This window comes from Drosophila virilis, chromosome 3 (genome assembly GCF_030788295.1).
Source record: "Drosophila virilis strain 15010-1051.87 chromosome 3, Dvir_AGI_RSII-ME, whole genome shotgun sequence".
Classification (NCBI taxonomy): Eukaryota; Metazoa; Arthropoda; class Insecta; order Diptera; family Drosophilidae; genus Drosophila; species Drosophila virilis.
In genome coordinates, this window is record NC_091545.1 from 25,980,270 (window position 1) to 26,001,980 (window position 21,711).

General features: G+C 42.4%; 3 protein-coding genes across 11 annotated transcripts; all 3 read right to left on the bottom strand.

The window, feature by feature from the left end:
* Positions 1-195: 195 nt before the first annotated feature.
* Positions 196-3,199, bottom strand: LOC138911137 (uncharacterized protein PF3D7_1120000-like). 2 transcript variants are annotated; one of them, XR_011416485.1, is made up of 4 exons: positions 2,674-3,199; positions 2,365-2,605; positions 1,510-2,295; positions 196-1,444 (listed from the first exon to the last, which is right to left on the bottom strand). XR_011416485.1 is itself a non-coding variant. In XM_070208575.1 (3 exons), the coding sequence occupies exons 2-3, from the start codon at positions 2,548-2,550 to the stop codon at positions 2,230-2,232; spliced, it is 252 nt and encodes an 83-aa protein (XP_070064676.1). In that variant the 5' UTR covers positions 2,551-2,605; positions 2,674-3,199; the 3' UTR covers positions 196-2,229. The 2 variants fall into 2 exon arrangements, 1 of the variants encoding a protein (XP_070064676.1); XM_070208575.1 differs by having other exon boundaries at positions 196-2,295.
* A 1,470-nt stretch (positions 3,200-4,669) lies between these two features.
* On the bottom strand, positions 4,670-18,541 carry LOC6623394 (pneumococcal serine-rich repeat protein). 7 transcript variants are annotated; one of them, XM_032433992.2, is made up of 7 exons: positions 18,464-18,541; positions 15,960-16,643; positions 9,780-11,233; positions 8,130-9,702; positions 7,887-8,064; positions 6,846-6,882; positions 5,164-5,442 (listed from the first exon to the last, which is right to left on the bottom strand). In XM_032433992.2, the coding sequence occupies exons 2-7, from the start codon at positions 16,432-16,434 to the stop codon at positions 5,350-5,352; spliced, it is 3,810 nt and encodes a 1,269-aa protein (XP_032289883.1). In that variant the 5' UTR covers positions 16,435-16,643; positions 18,464-18,541; the 3' UTR covers positions 5,164-5,349. The 7 variants fall into 7 exon arrangements, 6 of the variants coding, with proteins under 6 accessions (XP_002048579.2, XP_032289882.1, XP_032289881.1 ...); XR_011416284.1 differs by lacking the exon at positions 6,846-6,882 and adding an exon at positions 6,335-6,577 and having other exon boundaries at positions 5,300-5,442; XM_002048543.4 differs by lacking the exon at positions 6,846-6,882 and having other exon boundaries at positions 4,670-5,442.
* A 163-nt stretch (positions 18,542-18,704) lies between these two features.
* Positions 18,705-20,628, bottom strand: Fuca (alpha-L-fucosidase). Of its 2 annotated transcripts, none has more exons than XM_070207781.1 (6): positions 20,302-20,628; positions 20,101-20,242; positions 19,939-20,045; positions 19,400-19,876; positions 18,921-19,336; positions 18,705-18,876 (listed from the first exon to the last, which is right to left on the bottom strand). In XM_070207781.1, the coding sequence occupies exons 2-6, from the start codon at positions 20,211-20,213 to the stop codon at positions 18,763-18,765; spliced, it is 1,227 nt and encodes a 408-aa protein (XP_070063882.1). In that variant the 5' UTR covers positions 20,214-20,242; positions 20,302-20,628; the 3' UTR covers positions 18,705-18,762. The 2 variants fall into 2 exon arrangements, with proteins under 2 accessions (XP_070063882.1, XP_015031662.1); XM_015176176.3 differs by having other exon boundaries at positions 18,705-18,856; positions 20,306-20,626.
* Between the last annotated feature and the right edge of the window lie 1,083 nt (positions 20,629-21,711).

The window sequence follows — 21,711 nt, forward strand, 5'->3', positions numbered from 1 at the left end:
AATATTTTTTCGGCTTAAATTATTTCCAGTTCAACGTGCAATACTGAAAATAGTTAAAAATTAAATTGTTTCAGTAGAAAACAAAGCTTGAACCAATATCAAGAATAGAGCAGCTTCATGAACTGAACCTAACTTCAGGGCACCGTGAACCGAACCAGCGACCAGCACTTATTGGTTTTGCAGCCCTGAACCTGGTGAAGCATGGGAATTCGTGGAACTGAACTGTTTGGGCATAGTCAAAAGAACTGAACTTATTCTGGAAATGGACTTCTGTCTCGGCTCAGTCAGGCATAATAATAATAATGATATTCATAATTTGAATTGTTTTCTTAAATTTCGACCGTATTTAGCTGTTGCTGCATAACATTTTATTAATACATTTATCAGGCAAATTGCATAACAACAACAACAACAACAACTAAAACAAGCGGACCAACATTTCATTGTTGTTGTTAATTTCAGGCATTTTTTCACAGATTGTTTTGTTATTTCTTTTGATAAATATTTATGACTCTTTTATTTGTTTTGCTTTCGCCTCTGTTGTTGCTGTTGCTATTGCTTCTTTTTACCCCCGCGTTGTTTACAATTCTATTTTATTTAATTTAATTAGTTTTGCTTCATTTTACTATGCTTTGTTTTTTGTCGGGTTCTCTGCATTCGTCCCCTCCCTTTGCTTATCCCGAGTACACTGAAATTCTTGTTGTTATTTTTGTTTAGTTTTGGTTTTTTGTTTTCAGCATTACATGAAATCTCTAATTGGCATTTCCGCTGCGAACAATACAAATCCAATGCCGCCCAGCGCGCCCCTCCCCGCACCTAACTCCAGCCACGCCCAACAAGGGCGCATATCAAAGAGCATGTTATGCGGAATTTTTGATTGTTGTTCTTGTCTTGTTTGAGGTAATCTTATTTTCATCAAAATATTTCTCAATTACATGGAAATGTTGTACAAAACTTACGAACATCCTGTTTTGTTTCCAACGTTTGCAACATTTCATTTATATCAAGAGATTTTATTAATATGCACAAAAGTATGCTATACTTTTTTACACTTTTCCCCAGCAACAATATTTCTGAGCAACTCTATATATAAAACTGTTTGTCCAGCGTAACTGACTGAGATTAGTGAGAATTTACTTGATACGTTCTTCGGGACTTAATAAAGGAAAGTTTGGCAAGATTAACATAGGGGGGCTCGTTGATTGCAACACTTCGTTCTTTATTCGATGCACTTATAACCTATTTTTAAATAGAAGCGAAGCTCAAGATTGGTTGATTTCAATTTTCCACGGGCGTGTACTTCGAGGACTCCATCGATTTTTTTGTAGCCGACTTTGTATACAATTAAATAACGAAGTTTGTTTTAAAATCGAATTCTATTTCATTTGAATTTCTTTTGATATCCGTCAATTTTAACAATTTTGTATTCGTCTGTTGTGGATTTCTGTTGGGATTACAGCATCTGAATTAATTTATAAATAAATTGTAAAATAATTTTAGCTTCCTTACAATAAATGCTCTACATATTTGTTTTTTTTTTCTCTATTTCCCATTGCTTTTGGGGCGTATAAGCATAAGACAGGAACTTCAAGTTGATTTAAATTGCTAAGAAATAAAACAATATGAAATGAATTGCATTTAAATTGTTTTAACAAAGCTGTGGCGATTAATACCTGTATGCACAAGAACTGTACCACCAGCCACCAGCCATATTCGCCGTATAATAAGAACTGTCATTGTCACGATCAAATGTGCTGAATTTCTTATTTTTGTGGTATTTCAAGTAATCATATTCTGCACTGCCCTCAGATTTACCCAAAGTGATCAAGGTGTATTGGTCGTCTTCGCCAGAAATGGCAAATGGATCATATTATCTGCATTTAATGTCTCCATCAAATCTTTCCATATGTATGTAGAGCTCATGAGGTTGGGCGCGCGTCAATCGATGAATCTTTTCAAGTCCTAAGAAAAAATCACCATCAAAGGAACCAAAACCTTTGCGATATGTGGTCCAATTCCTGTAGAAATCCTCCCTACCATTGATTCGCTGCTGGATAACCGTCCAGCCAGGACCTGCTGTCGCACTATCACAAAGTACATCGAAAGGATCTTCTTGATCTGGAGTAATCTTATGAATACCCGGAGCATCAGCAAAGTCGGTGCATTCACCGTAAACTTCACTTCGGTGATTTTTATTTTTTTGGCATAAAGGTCGATTTCGTTTTTGAGTTAGAATATTTGTTGGGCCTGGTGATCAATTGACTCCTTTTGTATCTTAAGCTCCTCTTCAAAGTCCTGGATTCTCAAGGCATTAGATATAAGTTTACCCATTTCCTCTTATATATATAAAACGTTGTACGTTACCTCTTTGATACTCTGCTTGCAGAATTGATTCTGAGCTTTAACTTCCTCGATGACCTGCTTATTATTTTGGTTAAGTTCTTCCTGCAGTAGCTTGATTTCTCTATCTTTGCCTTCAATCTTATTGTTATTGTTTTCGATTTCCTCCGTCATCTGATGAATATACTTTAATAAAGGTCTCACAGCCATTTAGATGTGCTCTCCACATTCCTCCTCTGCTATTCTGGTTGCCACCCACACAAGACTGATAAAAAAGAATCTGAATTATTTTCTGCAGTGCACACAAAAATTGATAAATAATCATTATTTTACCTAATTTTTGTTAAACTCTGCTTCAGCTACGATCAGTATTAGGCTTATAAATAAAATATATGTAACATATTGCACTTTGATAGCACTTTGATTTTGGAATTGCGAAATGCAAATCTCAACTGCACTCAGCACCAGAACAAACGTAAATAGACTGAAATACGGCAATTATTTGGAAGCACGGCTGTCCAATATTTCGTGGATTGTAAGCAATTATCAGTGGGTCGGGAACTTGATATAAATAAACAAAAGCCATGGATCAGGACCAAGTGACATTCATCAAAAATGCTTACGCTTAAAATAAAGAACGCAGAGCAACTCTAGTGGGCAGTGTCACGAACATCGAATTCGCTCGTCGTCTTGATCAAGAATGTAGGTCTTCACTTTTTGCGATCGTAGATGCTGCTGGTTACATATTATCGCACAAAAGCTATGTACACATTTTCCGGTTATAAGATAGCCAAAGCTAATATGAAAGAAATATAGCCACGTCCATCTGTCTGCTTCTATTCAAAGCAGTTCCTCAGTATTATTATTATTGTTTTTATATTATTATTAAATTTATATATATATTAATTTTAAATTTTAAAATTCAATTTTTAAATATATTTTGTTCATGTCTTGTATTATTTAATTTTCTTATAGTTTATATTATTTACTGACTGACTGACTGATTGACAGCCAAAACCATAAGACTAGGTTAAGATTTTCGCTATAGTCGCCATACGTGATTCATCACATGTTCCACCGGCATGTGTGGAAAAATCGCATTTGAGTAAAACTCAAACTTATTTTCAAAGATCTAGGTTCAAATTCATTTGAGGGGTGTTTCAAACTTTTCCCAAAATCCTCCCAGCTTGGTGGAAATCGAGGTCAGAGATTTGGTGGGTGATGTTTCACGCTCAAATTCATTTTCAAAAATCATAAAAACTGCGTCCGTAGAAAATGCAGGTTAGTCTTTTTTTAAGTCCAATCGACCTCAAACTTACAACCAAACGGATACAAGAGAACTTAATGAATAAGTGTTTCAGCAATTCAAGAAATTCCATTCGAGATTGTGGTGAATTGGCGGTAAACGATTCTATTAAAGTTTATTTTTTGCCACTCGTTCGACTTTAAAACAAAGCACAAAACTTGTTACGGGCAAGGCCGGGCAACACCCGCTAGTAATATATAAATCTCTTAAAATCCTGACTAGTTGAGTGACTGAGTCTGAGTTGATGAGGTTACCTTTTGTTTTGGGATATTCCGGCCAGGATATAACCGCTAATATGTATGTTAAAAGATTATGAGAACATATTAAACAATGCTTAGATTTAAGGAATATTGGACAGAATTAGCTTTTTTCAGCTTTAATAGTCGCATTTTATTTTTTGCCTTTAGAAATAAAACAACAATAAACAAATTGTACAACATACGTTTTGTTTGAATTTCACAAAAATTATCAATTTTTTTGTAGACGGTTTGAATTGAAAACATATCATTAAAATCAAGTAGCAGCTACATCAATTTGTGACTTGAAAGTTCAGTGGCTGATAAAATGGACACCGACACCATTATGAATTACAATAGTTAGTTGATATTTTAATAATCTAGATCTATTTAGATTAAGTCATATTCAGTTGATTCTGCTTGAAAGCATTGAAAGCTGCACGTAAACGTTAAAAATACTTAAACAATTTGGGCGTTTTAAAAGCAAATACCAAATGAGTATATATCCTACTCGTACTCGTTATTTTATAAAAACTATATATTATTATATTAATCCATGCATATATTTAGTATATATATGTATGGACATTTTGTGTTTAATATACTTTGTGTACGCATACAAAATCTACAAACAATTCGTTCATTCTGAGAGTTTGTCGTGCTACGGCGCAGACATCGAGTAAATCCGGAGCGTATTCAGTTTAAAGCGCAGTTGTTAAATCAATTCCGTATTCTTAGGATATAATTTCAAGCACTTGTTTGCAGTCTACGTTCTTATCGGACTTACTAGCGATATAAGGCCACCGCTCGTTTTTTTTTTTGAGTATCTTTTAGTTGTTGAACATCATTTGTATAACAGAGAAAGAAATATATATGGTATATTAACTTTAAACTAAGCATAGATCATATGTTGAATGCAGTTTCTATTGTAGTTCTCATTTAAAATTCATATATGCAGTTCCGTTTAAAATATAATTTGTTTAACTCTTATTTCAGTTATGGCGTTTTGGACAGCATCGTAATAATAATATTCGTCTTACTATACTCTGCAAAGTATTCACTCATTTTATTCAAGACAGATTCATTCTGCCCTACCCATATTTGTAAACTTCAGTTAATATAAATCAAAATCATTTCATATCAAATGTGTGGTATGCAAACCCAAAGTTGTTACAATGTAGGAAAAGATTATAACTAAATCGCATTGCGCTTACTATGATTTACATAAATTGTTAATTACATATAAATATATATGTATATATATTTATATATATGTATATATAATCGCTTTAATATATCACTGTTGCTGGTTTAACATGATGCTGGCCGCTGTCCTAGCCTGTAGTCTCCGCTGTTTCCGCCTCGAAGACATCGTCGGAGTCTTCTTGCCTGGCCACATATTCGTTATCCTCCTGCTCCTCCGCGTCGTCGTCGTAGTCTTCGGGATATTCGCCAAACTCCGACGATTCACCAAGCATCCAGGCATCGTTTTCCACTGAATTTCTTGGACTGTAGTTTATGCTGCCCGTGATGGTCAGATTGTTGGCCGGTCGCTGCACACTGATAGATGGAGAGCATTGGCATAAGTAGAGAGTAGAGAGAGAATATAAATTAGGTACAGGCAGGTAATTCCGTATATAATGTAAATCAGTTGAATATATATTAAATGAGTGTAGCGAATACAAAATGAGTGCTAAACTAGCGACTAACTAAGCTTTTAATTGTTGTCTATATGTGTGAATGTTGTATTAGTTAAAAGGTTAGATCCATTAAGATATATCACATAGTATGAATGATGACGAGAACGAGTTAATTAGTTTAGGTAAGTACAAGACAAGGCAAACATTTTGTACAGCTAACGAACAATTGTTAAGATTTGCTTAGCGCATCAATTTTAATGGTTATGGATTAGTATTCACGTTCGATTATGATGGCTGCCAAATGATACAAGTATGATACTCTAGTTGCATTAGTTTGATTTGTTACGGATGCGCATTTGTTGCAGAGTGCGCGTAGCACAGGCTGGCGCTTGAAAAGCCGCACAAGACATTTATTTTCCGTTAAAATATACAAATTTGAGACAATTGCACAATTGCGAGCACGAATAGCAACGTAAAAAATGATTTCAATGCAATACAATATAAACAGTAACGAGCAACGAGTAACGATTAACGGGCAACGAGTAACGAGTGGCGAGTAGCGAGTAGCGAGTACTCTCAGCATGGCAACTTCTCTATTACATTGGCAACTCGTCGAAGCTATGCAGCTTGTATGTGGGGGCGTCGCATTCGCAATTCGTTGTCGCTGTTCGTTGGATTGGAAGTAATCGTATGTACAACGAGTAATAATCCATAAACAAATTCGTTGCTTGATTTCATTTGGGTGTTCGTTCACATTGATTTGATGAGTGTCTAGAATATATGCTTCTAGTGTCACAATCAAGATTAATTACGTAGTTAGGAACCGGAATTCGCTGGGTCGGCTGCTTGCACCATGTTAAATGTAGTTTTCAGAGTGTGTACAGAAGAGAGTTCGATTTGTGTGTGTGTGCGTTGTTTGTGGTGTTGGAAAGATAGTTGTCGAATGTTTTGGTTTTTGGTGTTGGTTTTCTTAGTTTTATGGCTGTTACAGATCGGTCACTAGCACACCATCCGTTGGTCATAACTGTCCACGGCGATAGTGTGAGCGTGATGGTCTACGGATAGCAAAGGCAGTTGCGTTTGTGGTTTTTGGATTTGTAGGTGTACAGAAATTAAAAGAAAAGAAAATAATTAGCAAAATTATAACACAAATTGGGTTTATACACTTTTAAAACTAAATGTCCTACAATTCAAATAGATTCAGGGAATACGCAATGCCGTGTGCCTATAAACAGCATCGAGCACTACAAGAGTTTCAATCGTAAGCGTGTAGATTATATTGTAAGTGAGCAACGAGTAGATTCAATTGGCCGTCAAACGCACCTTTACCTCTAGCCGCGAAAAAACCCACAACCTTAAGCTAATAATAAAAGAATATATGGAAAAACAAGATAATTATATAAATACAAACATAACTTCAACTATTATAAAACTCTCCATGATAATGTCTAAAAGTCTACTTATTCAAAACTTACAAACTAAATGAGGCCTCAAACCGGCGACAACACTTGTGAAGGCAAAAATTATCGCTAACTAAATTTAATATCATTGGATACCTGTCTAATTTAATTCCCCAATATCTAATAGTTTCGATCTGTGAATTATAACAAATGCATTGTAGAATACATATGGAAACTCTGGTATTCGTTATACTTGTGTTAATATTCTTTGGGTACAATATTTTATAATTAAGCAATAAAGCAAAATTGTTTTGAATAAGAATTAAATTTATAAAAGTAAAGTTCTGAATAATTTGAAAGTAATAAAAAAAATGCATATAAATAAATAAATATATGCCTATTTAATGAAAAGTGTGTTCTGTTAATTGACTAGTAACTTTTAAAAATAGGAATCTCACAAATAAACAAAGGGAATACGCTAATTGGATGCGGAATCCACAACAAAATGAATCAATAAGTTTTAATAGTAATTAACGATAGGGTATTCCTTTTCAAGAGTGATATCTACTATAGCTACCCATTAATTATATACAAATGACTGCCGTTTGTGGCTTACAGTTAGAATATGCCTAGAATTATGAGTTCATCTGTGTTTTAGTCACATTTCCAATTTGTAGTTTATTGTGTCATTTTATGTTTTACGAATTTTATCAAATTATCATTCAAATTGAAAGATCCAAAGATAAAATATTACCTAAATGCACATATATTCCGCTAAGAGACTGGTCTTAGGAACCACATATTAAATTTGAATCTAAATGTTCTGACTAAAGCAGATTAGTATATTGAGCTCAGAGAGAGAGAGGGGGGCTTACTGAAACATCTGTACGAGACCTAAATATTGTATATTATTCGTTGCAACCGCTGTTCTCGACACCTCCCGACGCAGGTGCTCGCAATTTACCTTTCGAATGGCACATCGTTGGCCATATCGTTGAACTGACGCTGAGCCTGAGCCTGGGCCTGGGTCTGGGCACGGCGCGCTTCCTCCTTGCGGCGTCTGTCCTCGGCAGCTGCCTTCATTGGATCGTATGTGGAGCGTCGCTTCCACATGACCATTTCGGCCTCCTTCTGCTTGTTCACTGCAGGATGTGAAATGTAATTTTTTTAGTTGTCTACCCTTGTTTAGTTGGGGTTGGCTACTCACCTGAGGCGTCGCGTCGCACGGCGGATGAGGCGCGCATGCCTGTGGCGCCACCCAACGATGTGGTGCTGCTGTTCATCACAGAGGTGTTTGAGCGCACGCTGCGATTGCTGGCGCGTGTGCCCTCGGTTCGACTTAGGCCCATGGAGGAGGCGCTGGGGCTGCGCTTCATTTGCTCGGCAGGCTTTAGCGTGCTCTTGGCATCATTTTTGCGCAGAAAATTGTTGGACTGCGCCGACTTGTACTTGGATATGTCCAGGTACTTGGGCTGCACACGCTGCTGCTGATCCCGGACATTGCCCGCATTGGCCGTTTGCAGCAGCTGCTTCTTTGCATTGGCCAGACTGCTGGGCACCTGCTGCGCCAAACGGCTCAGACTCGTCTCGCGCGGCATGGACTGACGCAACTTGGGCCCGCAGCCGGAAGCTGTGCGTGGTGCGTGAGCGCTTTTGATGCCGCGACGCGGCAACTCCGGCGTATTGGGGCAGGCGATCAGTCCGGCTGCCGCCTGGGCAGCTGCACTCAGCTTGCCCGCGGGCGCTGAGCTGGGCTTGGATGGCGTTTGCCCCTGGCCAGTTCCAGTTCCAGTTGCTGGTCCACTGCCCGCTACGCGCTGTTTGCTGCGTTCGATGCGCATGAGCAGCGCCTTGTTGAGGCGCGTGTTGCTCAGCGGCACCGTAGAGTCCGCTTGCTGTGCCGCCGACTGCTGCTCCATGTCGTCGTCCTCATCGCCGCTGGAGTAGTAGGGACCTGTGGTACCCAGCTCGTCCTCATCATTTATATAGTACTGTAGCTCGTTGTCGTAGTCGCTGTACGACTGCTCAAAGTTGTTGCTGCTGGCGGATTTCTTTAACTGCAGCTGCAGCTGCAGCTGTTGCTGCGGCATGGGCCGTGCCGCGGGCGGCGTGTACAGATTCTGAAAGTTGGGACGCGCCCGTCGCACAGACTGCAGCGGTCGCTGCTGCTGCTGGAAGGAGCTGGATCGACGCAGTGGCGATATGGAGCCAGATACGCCGCACATCGAAGACGGCAGCTCATGGCCGTGCTCGTGCTCCACATCGTCCAGCGAGTTCTTGCGTCGATGCAGCTGCTTCAGCAAATACTCGCCGCTGGTCAACAGCTGAAGCTGGGCCTCGTTGATGCTGCTGGTCATGAGTGCACGATGCAGCGGCGATCGATGATAGCCCGTTTCCAGGCTGTGCTGTGGACTGCACTGTGCCGCCGGCGACTTAACCGAGCTGCGACGCGACGACGGTGTCTGCGAGGGCAGCTGCTCCATGGCCGGCCTGGAGCGGCTGGCACTGCGCGCACGTCCCAGCGTGTGCAGCGGCGAGGGTATTTTACTGGGGCTCTTCGGTGGCTTATATGGCTCGCCACCCACCTGGCCAGCATGGCTGCACAGCGCCGGATCGCTCGCGTAGTCACAGTCGCCCAGCAGTCGATAACGCTCGGCCAGGTTGCGATTGAGTTTGGCAGCCGCCGCATATTGACGCTGCTGCTGATTGTACAGGCTGAGACTGTCATCCGTCAGCGAGTCCGCGCCTGTGTCCGAGCAGTTGTAGCTGCGTGTCATCAACTGCAGCAGACCGAGGAGGGGGAGATGGGATTAGTTACGGACATATACACATATATGTCATTATGATCTCTGCTCACCTGTGCCTGCGCCTGCTGCTGCTTTCTCCGGCTGGCGGAACTGCTGCTCACATCCTGCGCCAGGCTGCGGGCACGCGCATTGCGCGCCCACTCCTGTATCCAGTCCTGCTTGGTCGGCGCCGACTGCAGCAGTGCTGCCTCTGTGGGCGTCGTTGGCGTCTCGGGCAGTTGATGCAGCTGTTCCTTCAGCTGATGCTGCTGCTGCTGTGTGTTGCTGGTGGTGAACACATTCAGGCGGTACTCGGCCTTCTGGCGATCTGTAGCGCTGCCGGCCATGGCCTGCGCATGACGCAACTTCGCCTCGTTGCTGACGTACTCGGAGCTGTCGATCTGCGAGGTGGACAGACTGTGCGAGTGGCGCGTCAGCTTGGGATGCGTGTCGAGGGCACGCTGCTTGGCCAGCACACCGCTCGTGGTGACGCTGGTGAAGCAGCCCACATCGGCGGCCGGCGATCGAGGCGACGACGGCGTTGGAGGCGTTTGAGGCGGCCGCAGCACACGCGACTTGAGCTGCTCCAAATAGGCGCCCGTCGCATTGGCATTGGTGCTGCTGCCCTTCTGCTCCTGCTGCGGCGTCTCGTGGTAGTAGTTTACTTCGAGCACATTGCTGGGACGGCTGGGCTTCAGCGCCAGCTGCTTGGGTCGCAGCTTGGCCGCGGCAGCTGCCGCAGCCGCGGCTGCATTCCGATCGATGTTCATGAGATCCTTCTGCTCCTCTGTGTAGTTATCGCCATCTAGAGTGTAGGTGCCCGCCTCGCTGACCGCGTCCTCCTCCCCCGCCGCTGCCTTCATGTCGTCCAGTGGCGGATGCGGACACAGCAGCTCCACCTGCTGCAGCGCCATTTGCATGGCCGTCGAGCGCGGCGTGAACTGTGTGGTGCGATTCGCCAGCAGATTGGCAGCGCCCTTCGGCGGCGCCGCTGGCTGTGTGGACTTTGGCTTTTGGTTGGACGCGCGGCCAGCGGCTGGCTCTGTTGTGGCCGAGCTGCGCGGCGACCAGCTGTGCCGCTTGGAGGCGTCTCTTACACGCGAGGCACTGCGCTCGCGCACACGCAACTTCACGGCGGGCGTTTCGGCCGTGGGCGTGGCCGCCGTCATTGAAGCATCATCATCGGCAACGCTGCTGGCGTCAAGGCTGCTGCGCTGCGAGTGGCGCCCGTTGCCACTGGTCGCCGTGCTGCCGTGCTCGCTCTCCAGCTTGGACATGGAGGCGCCGCGCCTGTGGCGACTCTGAAAGCGCTCCATCATGTTCTTATAGCGTGCGGCCTGCGCTGCCGCGTCGTTCTCCGAGGCGTCAAAGTGGTCAATGGTGAAGGCCAGCGATTGCTTTGTTGCCGTTGAATTCGATGCCGTCGACTCGTCCTCCGCATCCTCCGCAGCGGAGATCTCTTTGTTGCCGACGCTGCTGCTGCTGCAGCTGTTCTGTTGGTGATTCGCTCGGCTCAGCACAGCCGCTGCAATGGAACACAGCCAGCAAAAATATACAATTAAATTAACATTTATATACAGTTACAATTACGATCCATTTAATCGGTGAAAACGACTCCAGCTCGGCAGAGAGAATTCGGTTCACCGCAGCAACTGAAGCGAACGAGCGAATAGCAAGTGCCGCACGCGGCCGGTTCAGCCAGCATGCGGGCAATTGGGCGCCTCTTAGTCGCACGTAAATTAAATGGAATCAAAGCACTCAACAGAAATGACTCTTAGTTTAAAGCAGCCCTAATTCACATGGTTAAAACGAAAATAAATTGCCTTGCGTCTGGCTCAGACTCTTGCAATTTAAAACGAAAATCACTTATGTCTCACATCACACTCCCAATTCCCCCCAAATCAAAAAATATGCTTTCGACAGCTGGTCGAAATGGATTCATTAAAATGCTATCAACTATATGCTTCGCTGAATTAATTAAAAATAGAAATTTAGAAATATTTACATTTGTGTAGAAATGTTTGATTTATAGTTACAGAACACGTTTTTCTAACTTCTTCAATTAAATATTTAAATGTGAAACAAATAAAAATGCAATAAAATGAGAATATTATGATAAAATAACCAAAGGTTCAATGCTCCTTACAAATTTATCATAAAACGTAGGCACATAGAATGAAAGATCTTCCGCAAAAGGTTATGTCAAGTATATCCAATAGTTATGGTAAAACCCACAATAGACATTTTCTTTTTTCTTTCTTTTGCTGACCATGGTCAACCTTTTGCAAGTGACGCCCACCTGCAACGTGGCAATTCCCCCACTGCTTCCGCCAGAAAATTTCTATACATTTCCGTGGCAAAGCGGCAGCCAAAAGAAAAGCAAACAATTTGCTTTCAAGTCTGCGAAACAAACAGAGACGCAACGGGATGGGATGGGAGTGGAATAGGCATACAATTTAGCGGGCCGCTCTACGAGCGTATACGTGATCCACGGCTGGAGAGGTAGATGGGGGCATGTCTACTTATAAGTTTTATGGGGGCGAGCAGTGCATCAAATGAAGGTTAGAGTTCGTTGCTTTCGGTCAATTGTGTGTGTGTGTGTGTGTGTGAGTGTGTGTGTGTGTGGGGAAGGGCAACAATTTTTTACGCTCCGCCTAGCGCGCGCTGGCCATTGAAGTTTTGGACGCACGTGTCTTCCGTTCCGCCGTGCAAGTTCTCGACCTGCCTTTCAAAGATGACCAAATTAACGAACGATTTCACTTTTGGCCGAAATCAATTTATTTCCAGATTAATTATTCTATTAAGTTGCGAGCTTGCAGTGGAACAGGAAGCACAAGACAAATGCGGCAAGTATTGGTCTGGCTTTAAATTCATTAATTGTATTATAAATAAAGTTATAATTAAGGAAATTACTCAAAAAAAAAAATTGGAAATTCGAGCAATTAAATATTTAGAATGACAGCTGTTTAACAAGACTAAACAGCAAAACTCAATATAAACTCTATACGAAAGCACGAGCGAAATCAGACTCGAATCGAGCTTATTATTAGTCATCTTAGTCTAACCGAAAAAGCGCATAGTCTGATATGAACGAGACATGATATCCTCTATATATACACAACAGTTTGTGCTGACGGACTTACTGAACCGTAGCTGAAATTGGCGCTGACCAATTCACCAGCAAGTGCGGAAAACGCGCGGAAAACGTTCGTATAAAACGAATTTCTTGGACAAACCGATCGACTTTATCACTGCTCGGCTATAAATATATTAATAATATTAATATATACATACACTATCAGCTCAACGCCAGACGGCTCGATAATTTCACAAAGGTCGTTCACCTCTTGGAACTCTTCAGACTGTGGCAGCAAGCGAAAGGACTAGGTTGGCTTCTAAACAGTCAGGAAAGTGTCGCCTACTTCGACAAGCTGTGAAATACTGTGCTGGTTGTTGCTGTTAAGATTTGATCAGCTCGCGTCCAATGGCCGAGCCGATGACCTCAATCCGATGACAATTGATGATCGAATGGGTGCTTTCTCTGCTGCTGTCGCCGTGTTTAAAAATATGCATATAATCATATTTAAATGTATGCAAAACCGCAAGTGTTGAGCGTTTAGATATTTCTTGAGTGAAACGTGAAATTAAGAGCTGCCAAAATAGCACAAAGGCGATTTGAAGAGTTTTCAAGTTGAGCGATGACGCAAGACGCGCTTACTAATCGTCCAATTCAATTGGCAGTCCAATTGAAACCTGTTACCAATTAATTGCTGTGAAAAAACTAAAACAATGTTAAAATTGCTATCGATTTGCTGTTACCATTGTAGCCATTGTAGCAACACTTTTGAAGGCTTTTTAAGTCATACAAAAATGGAAAACAGCAGGCGGCGGCCCTTTAGTTTTGTGCTCTTGACTTTCCAAAAAGTCAAAAAAGAAAATAACAGCCAAAAGTTGCAACAACAAAATTGCCCTAAATGGTAATGGCAGTAACAACATTTTGTTTATTTATTGCAAAAAGTAAAAGCGAGCATAACAATAAAAATTATTTAGAAAAAAAAAAAACTACAAATTGCCACTCGACAACAACAACAAAAACGACAAAAAGCGCGCCTCGATTCACAATATTTTGGTCAGTGTAATTACGTTTAGTTGTGGTAAATGGACACACACACATATTTGTCTATGTAAGTACGTAGTACAGTGTACACTGTCGTACCACATTTCCTGACATCGATCGTTTTGTGAGGAGGCACAAATTTCTGTTCTAGTTTGCAACAAAATCACGTAATGCATCAACCAAATGATGGGGCTGCAATTATTTGCAATTTCTCTAATACCCTGTAACTGATGCGGCATATGAGGCGTTTCTGCACAAAGCTCAATTGGCTCGCACCTCTACTTGCTAGTAAAAACCCTTAGATTCAGGCAGAAAATAATCAAATTTTAGATATATTTGAATAATGACCCATATCGAACATTTTAAGGCTGATTCTCATTTATAGAAGGTTTTCTATATTTTCCACCAGAAATATAGATTAATGGGTATCATCAAGTCCATCAGTTTCTCGTATGTTGCACATAATAACTTGAATTAGACATCAATTGAAGTTAAACTCTGTAGTTCGTCACACTGGCTTTGGTACTGGGTCAATTGGCTTTCGGTAACCGATATCTGGGCTAAGTTCTGTTAAACAAGCTATCAATCGCATTCATACATTTAATTTAACAAAATAAATATCTGGAATTATTGTATTTACATTTGCGCTCATGGCATGGATTTCGTTGTGCGAAAATGTTGCAAAAACAAAACAAAACAAAACCTGGGCCATATCGCAACTGGCTGCAATCGATCAGAGCTCGAGCTCGAGCTCGTTGAGTCACCCGTATTCGCGTTTTTGCGGGTGAATTGCGTGTGCTCGGCGTGAAAATGGCAGATAATGACAGCAACTGTTACGGATTGTGTAAGATTTGTCTGTCGTTAAATACAAGAAAAAACACAAAACGAGCAAAGTAAAGAAAAAGGTTATCTGCGTTATGCCAACAATTAAATACCCTCATAGATAGACACGGTAAATGCAACTTTATCAGAGCTTATCAAAAAGTCAACATTGGCTAATCAAATTAACTTAATTAAATATATTAAAGTATATCAAATGAAGTGTATTATAAATTGTTTTTTAACGATATTTTAATGACTAATTGTTGGTCTTAAAGAGTAAAAGGGAAAGCAGAAACAGGCGCAACAAATAGGTTCACGAATTCATAATACCCTTTGCAAGGGCATGCCAAAGCTGATAAAAATTATGACAACATGGATTTTTAAGTGTCGCGAACTCAATTGGTTCGACTAGGGACTCGCTTTGTATCTGAGGCTGAAACACATAGCTTATGTCATGCAAGTTTCGCAGTTGGATTTGTTGCAACAAATCGCAGCCCACAAATTCCATAGAATCGAACAGCAATTGTTTTTGTTTAAACAAATGCTAGAATTACAATCTCTGGAATTGTGTACTTTTGCCGGAGCATATTTTTTTGAAATAATTGCAATCACATTTTTTCTTTTGATTAAAGGGCAAAATATTCGATTTGATTTTCAAAAAATGGGCAACATGCCAAAAAGATAAAATAAATACTTCATATGCGGCCTTGTGCCCAAATTGATAATGTCTACGCACGCCTGATTAGATGTTCAGGTTCAGTTTATATACATATGTATGTACATATTTGAAGGAGCTCTATTAGTTCATCTAACCAAAGGGAAAGTAGGAAAAATTCCCACTATTTTGCCAACAAATATGTCGATTTCTAATTTTTCAATTCTCAATTTACGAGTTCTAATAATATTTTCCGATTGATATATATATATATATATGCAAGTGTATTTATTTCAAAGATTTAGGGTCTTCGCCCCACTGTGCAACCGTTCATTATGTTCTTTCATGGGTGTGTTTGTGTGTGTGTGTGTGTGTGTGTGTGTTTGTTTGCCATGAATAGTGCAATAAATATTTGCGCTAAAGCCGTGGCCAAAACTCGCCAAATAGCTTCATTAAAAATTCAAATTAAAAGCAAAAAAGCGAAAAAGATACAAGCAACAAGCTGAAAGCAACAACAATAACAACAGCAAGCTTATGAATAACCACTCTCTTGTTATTGTTGTTGTAGCAGCTGCGGTGCTGCTGCTTTTTGTCAACTGCGACGTCAACTGCGACTGCGACTGCAACGTCGACGGCGGCTTTATTCAATTTGCTCACCTTTTTCGGCTGGCGATGGCGGCGGCTTGCCAAGGCAGAACTTTGTGTTTGACTCATCGATGGCAGCGCCAAGTCCTACAAAGCTCGACGCATGCTGCTGCTGCTGCTGCTGCTGCTGAAGTCGCGGCGAGAGTGAGCTTGGCGTCGCTGCTGCTGCCGCTGCCGCTGCCGCTGCCGCTGCCTCCTTGTCGTTTATGATCTCGGCAATCTTCTTGATGTTCTCAGGCGTCGTGTCGGCTTTCTCGCGCCCATCCAAGCTGTTGTTGTCGTCCTCTTCGTAAGCACTGTTATTATGGTTGTTGTTGTGGCTGGACATTTGCTTGTTGAGCTGCACCACAGCAGTTGCGCCGACTGCAGACGCTGGCGTTGCGGCTGCTGCTGGCGGTTCGCCTCCTGCATTTCTTGCTGCTGCTGTTGTTGTTGTTGTTGTTGTGGCTGCCGCCGTTGCCGTTGTGTCATTTGCGTATGATGTCATATTAATACGGATTTGGGAGTTCTTGTTTGTGGCCTCGGACTACACCTATTTCACTCTCTTTCATTCACTTCTTAATTAGTTAATTAATTAACGAGCACGTCATTTTGGCCAACCGAGCTGCTCACTCGACTACAATATCTACTACTATTTTGTCGCTACGCTTTTCACCGCTGCCGCTAGCGTTTCTGCGTACGCAAATTCCTGCACGCCTACGTCGAATAAAAGAAATGTTAAAAATTACATAAAGAAATCAAGAACACACGCACAAAACAGACATAGCAATACACACAGACATACACACACACATACGCACACAAACACATTTGCGCACACATACAAACAACGCACACAGAACCGTCTAGTGTTAATGACCATGCGACGACATATTCAATTGTTCTGGCCGCGCTCTCAGTTGCCGCTGCTGCTGGTGCCTTTGGATTTCTGATTGGACAAGCATGCATGGAATACAATTTCGAGCACTTCCACTTCTACACGTAAAAATAGCCAAGTCAGTCGCCGTTTTGCCTTTTCAAGGTTGCTTTTGTTGTTAATCGAATTTTAGCCATTCCGTTGTTGTATTTTTATATTTTTACATTGAACATTTTTGGAAACAGCAGCCGACACACACACACACACACACACACTCACGCAAAAGCATACAACCAAACACACACATTTACGTTCAAGGGCGCCGTCCGCTGAGACTGGTTCACTGCACTTGCGCTTGCACTTGCACTTGCATTTGCTGTTCACTTTTCGTAGTCACTTTTGATAATGAACTCTTTCTTTACATATCTTTAGCTGTGTTCTCACTGTTTCTTATTATAATTTCTTAACACGCGCTGCCGTTTGCTCCTAGCCGAACGCAATCCAAACGCTTACTCACGCCAGTTCAGACACAGTTAAGACTGAAAGAGTCGATAGTCGCCAGTGTGTTTTGGCCAAAAGTGACGTATGGCAACGGGTTGTGAGAGAGACAGAGAGTGAACGAAAACAACAAAACAGCTGCTGCGCGCTCACTTAACCGGAGTTGCCGTTGTAGAGAGAGCCGCGCAGGGTTGTCGAGTTTCAACACATATGTGTATAGTTCACGGAACTAGTGAAAAGTAGCAGTTCGAAAGCATGTAAATGATGCATGACTGTTTGAATTAAGAAATCCCTTTAGTAAATATTGAAAAGTGCTTGTCCGTAAATTTAACCATAAACTTGATGGCTTTCTTATATACTACTCACAAACTAAAAGCAATATGTGAAGATCTTAAGAACGCTATTTAAATGAAGCATTCCAGTGTTTTGATATGTGGCAACGCTCTGTGCATAACGGCGCGCACACAATTTGTTTGCTTTCGCTTTCGCTCTCGCTCTGGCCCTCGCTCTGGCTCTCGCTCACCACCCTAAAACCGAACTCTCGGAACAAACAATTGATGACGCATTGATTGTTTTGGCTACAAACTGGCAACTGAAGAAGCTAATAATCCACTGATAATTACACCCGAAGGCGACTACGCAACGCACAAGACACAAATCAACGTTAATTAGCCATGCACAACAAATGAGCGCCTCGAAATTCACGCCTGAATAAGCACGATTTATTCGGTCGCAGGCAGTGCATACGACAGGTGGCCTTCGCGTGCCATTGCTCTGCCTATTTTTATAGCGAAATTTGTATGCGCACAGTTACAGTTAGAATTGCCATAAATAAACAACACTTTGCTTATTAACAACAGCTGCAGCTGGACAGTTGGACAATTGACAGACGTCAACATAAACAATTGCCGCATAAATGATAAGAGCGCATTTAACACACCCACACAAATACACTCTCGCTCTTTGGCTCGCGCACGCTCTGCTCTCTCAGCATTTTTGTATTGGCATTTTTGCTGCCCCTACACTTGTTCAGCATCAAATACTTATTCTATTTCTTTGTGTACTAATTGCTTGTTTAATGCACTTTTCATTAGTCAACTGCCGTAGTTAGAGCTATTAAACACAATTCACACAATTTTTGTAGTTAAATAAAAGGATTTACTAGTTGTAATGTGCAGGGATAAGCCAGCGCTAGGATTTGCAGCTTTTCGCGTTTGTTGTGCCAATCAGACTAGAGACGGCAGTATGATGTGCGATATATTGGCTGTGACGATGAACAGTGTGACCAGCCACATTAAGAGAGAATATACCAATAACTGTGGCCGCAAATGGGCGCGAAAAATTAGTTAATTCAAATAACGAACTAGCGAAATTTGTACATCTATATTATTTATTAAAATATCTAAATATCTCTCTATATATTTGTTAATATATGAGTTTACAGTTAAACTTCAGCTATAGTTATCTTAAAAGTCCAGGCATAATCGAGTCCCCGCTTATCAATATGATGTTTGGGTGGGAATAGGATGTGCAATTTGTTGTGGTTTGCCGTCCACTGTGAAAAACCAAAGTTGGCTAAGATTAGAAAATAAAATCGAGGGCTTATCACGGCTACTCACGGCTATCTTCGTGTCCTCCATGCCCAGCATAGTAATCTGGGTGGTCGCCTTCGTTAAGACATCGCTATCCATGCCCAAGTCCAGGCCCGTGAGCAAAACATTGCGAAAGACATTGATATCCTTGCCAAGCGGATAGATGTCCAGCTCGTTTGTGTCGTACGGATATTCCAGCACAAATGCATAGATAACGGTGCTGACATCATCCGACTCCTTGCCCCGGGTGTACCACACGTGCGGCGTCTGGGTATCGTTCTGATAGATCCACGGCGTGCTGCCATAGATGCCCGCCCCATTGACCTTCAGCCAGCGGCCCATGTCCCGCAGTCGCTCCTCGAAAATGGGCAGTATGGTGCCGTATTTGGTGGGACCCACATTGATCAGGACATTGCCGTTGCAGCTGACCGTGCTCACAATTTCTGCAAGGCCAATTTCAATAAGAGTAGCCTGAATAAATCGAATTTAAGCATATAGGTATATACCCCTGATGACATCTTTGGAGCTCATGAAATCCGACAGGCTGACATCGAAGCGCTGGCCCCAGCTGGTGCGATCCAGGGTGAATGCGTTCTCCCATTTGTGGGCCTGCAGCACGCCCGGATTAAAGCGATCCGCGCAATTGTAAAAGTCGCCGTGCAAGCAGGCGGTGCCGAAGCCCCAGCGATCATTGGTCACCACAGTCTCCCGCACGGGACTGTCATTGTAGAGCCAGGCGATGAACTCCTCCGATTTCCAGTACTTGGCCGGCGCCTCCCAATCGCCGTCCGACCAAATGATGTCCGGCAAATACTGCTGCACCAGCTCCATCTGCTCGGGCCGCACCTTGTAGTCCACGAAGTGCTGCTGCAGCAGCAGATGCAGCTTGTCGTCGATCCACAAGCGATTGAACCACTCGAACAGCGAGTAATACAGGCCAAATCGAAGATCCGTAACGCTGCGCACCGCCGCCGCTAGCTCCTCTGTGGAGAATATACGAGCCTCGATCAGCCAGAGAGAGATTACAAAGACAGAGCTGACCTACTGATTATATCGCGCTTGGGTCCCACATCCACTGCGTTCCAGCCGAAGCTCTGCTTCGAGGGCCACAGCGTGTAGCCGTCGTGATGCTTGCTGGTCAGCACGACATACCTGCGGACGAATATATTCGTTATTGAAACTGAAAGATCGGCCCATTGGGGCTTACCTGGCGCCGCTATCTCGAAAGAGCAGGGCCCACTGCGTGGCATTGAAGAGCTCCGCCGTGAACTGATCCGCGAATTGCTGATAGGTAAAGTCGGGCTTGTAGTTGCGCTCCATGAAGCGTATATAGTCGGGATTGCGCAGATCTGCAACGAATCGTTGTTTTCTCTATATATATATATATTTCTCTCTATCTCTCGCTCACCCACTTATCCAGTTGGTCCAAAACCATTCCGAGCCAAAGCTCGGCACCGAGTACACGCCGTAGTGCAGAAAGATGCCCACCTTCGCCTCGTCGTACCAGCGCGGCAGCGGTCGCTGGTCCAGACTCGCCCAGTTCGGCTCGTACCTGGTGCGATGACCCGGCGGCGACTGCCCCCCCGCGCCATGCACTGCACAAGCCGCGAGCACAGCGAGTGCCAGCAGCCCATAACGCTCCATTCTAGCTGTTATCTGAGACTCAACTGAGAGTCCACTGTGCCGTTCCCCAATTTTATTTGGCTCCGCTTCGCTTCGACGGCAGCGTCCAACTGAACTGAGCGCGGCGAACCGAATGCGCTCAGCACTTCCGTCCATCTGAACCGAATCCAACAGGGCAACAGCGACTATGTATGCCCTCTACATGTCGAACTTTTAAGTGATAAGATATAAATTATAATGAGTACACAAAGTTTCTATAACTTGGCAGAGCTCTCTTAACTTTTTCCATTTAAACTAGTCGACTATTATGTACGCAAGGGTATTTACAGTTCGTCATGGCCAAATCTATTGTATGCTTGTTTTCACGACTGGAACTGGAACTGACAGGCACACACACACACACACACACACACGTAGTTGCATTTTATTAAATTAACGATAATATAACTAATATATATTTATATATATATATATATATATATGTGTGTGTGTGTGTAGCTGCAAGACTATTGAGATTCGCGGGAGAGCTGAAGCTGGCCGATATTCTAATTGGAAAACAGAGGGTAACCTGCAAATATCTATATGCACGTACAACATTCACATTAGATTTTGATTATCTTTCACTTAAGTAGTTCAGCTATATATATATAAGCTAGTTAGTTAATCAACAATTAAATACCCTTTCCGGCATATAGGGCTGCTATATATATATTATACTAGCGCGCATTGTCCGGCCTTGCCCGTGGAATGTTTTGTGCTAAAAACTTTAGATATTCATTAAATTAAAATTCGATTTGGGGAAATGTGTAAAACACCCCACAAATTTGCCGCCACCGCGTCTCAAAGTGCATCATCATCAAATATGGTGACTATATTGAAGATCACCAAACAGACAGCCAGTCAGCCAGTCAGTCGAGACAAATTGTTTAATACAGATATAGGGATGACCCTTAAGTACAAATACAATTACAAAATATTAAAAATACTATTAAAAAACAATTATAAAGTTAAAATTGAAATTTTTATTCGATGAATAATAATAACAAATTAATAAAATTATAAAACATATAAATAAATTAAATAATATAAAAGTTTTGCAACTAGTTTTTAGTCTCATAAAAAGAGCTGATAACGAGAAGCAGCCAAAGCAAATGAACTTTTCTATTTGCAATCTATCAACAGTTCAATGAAGGTC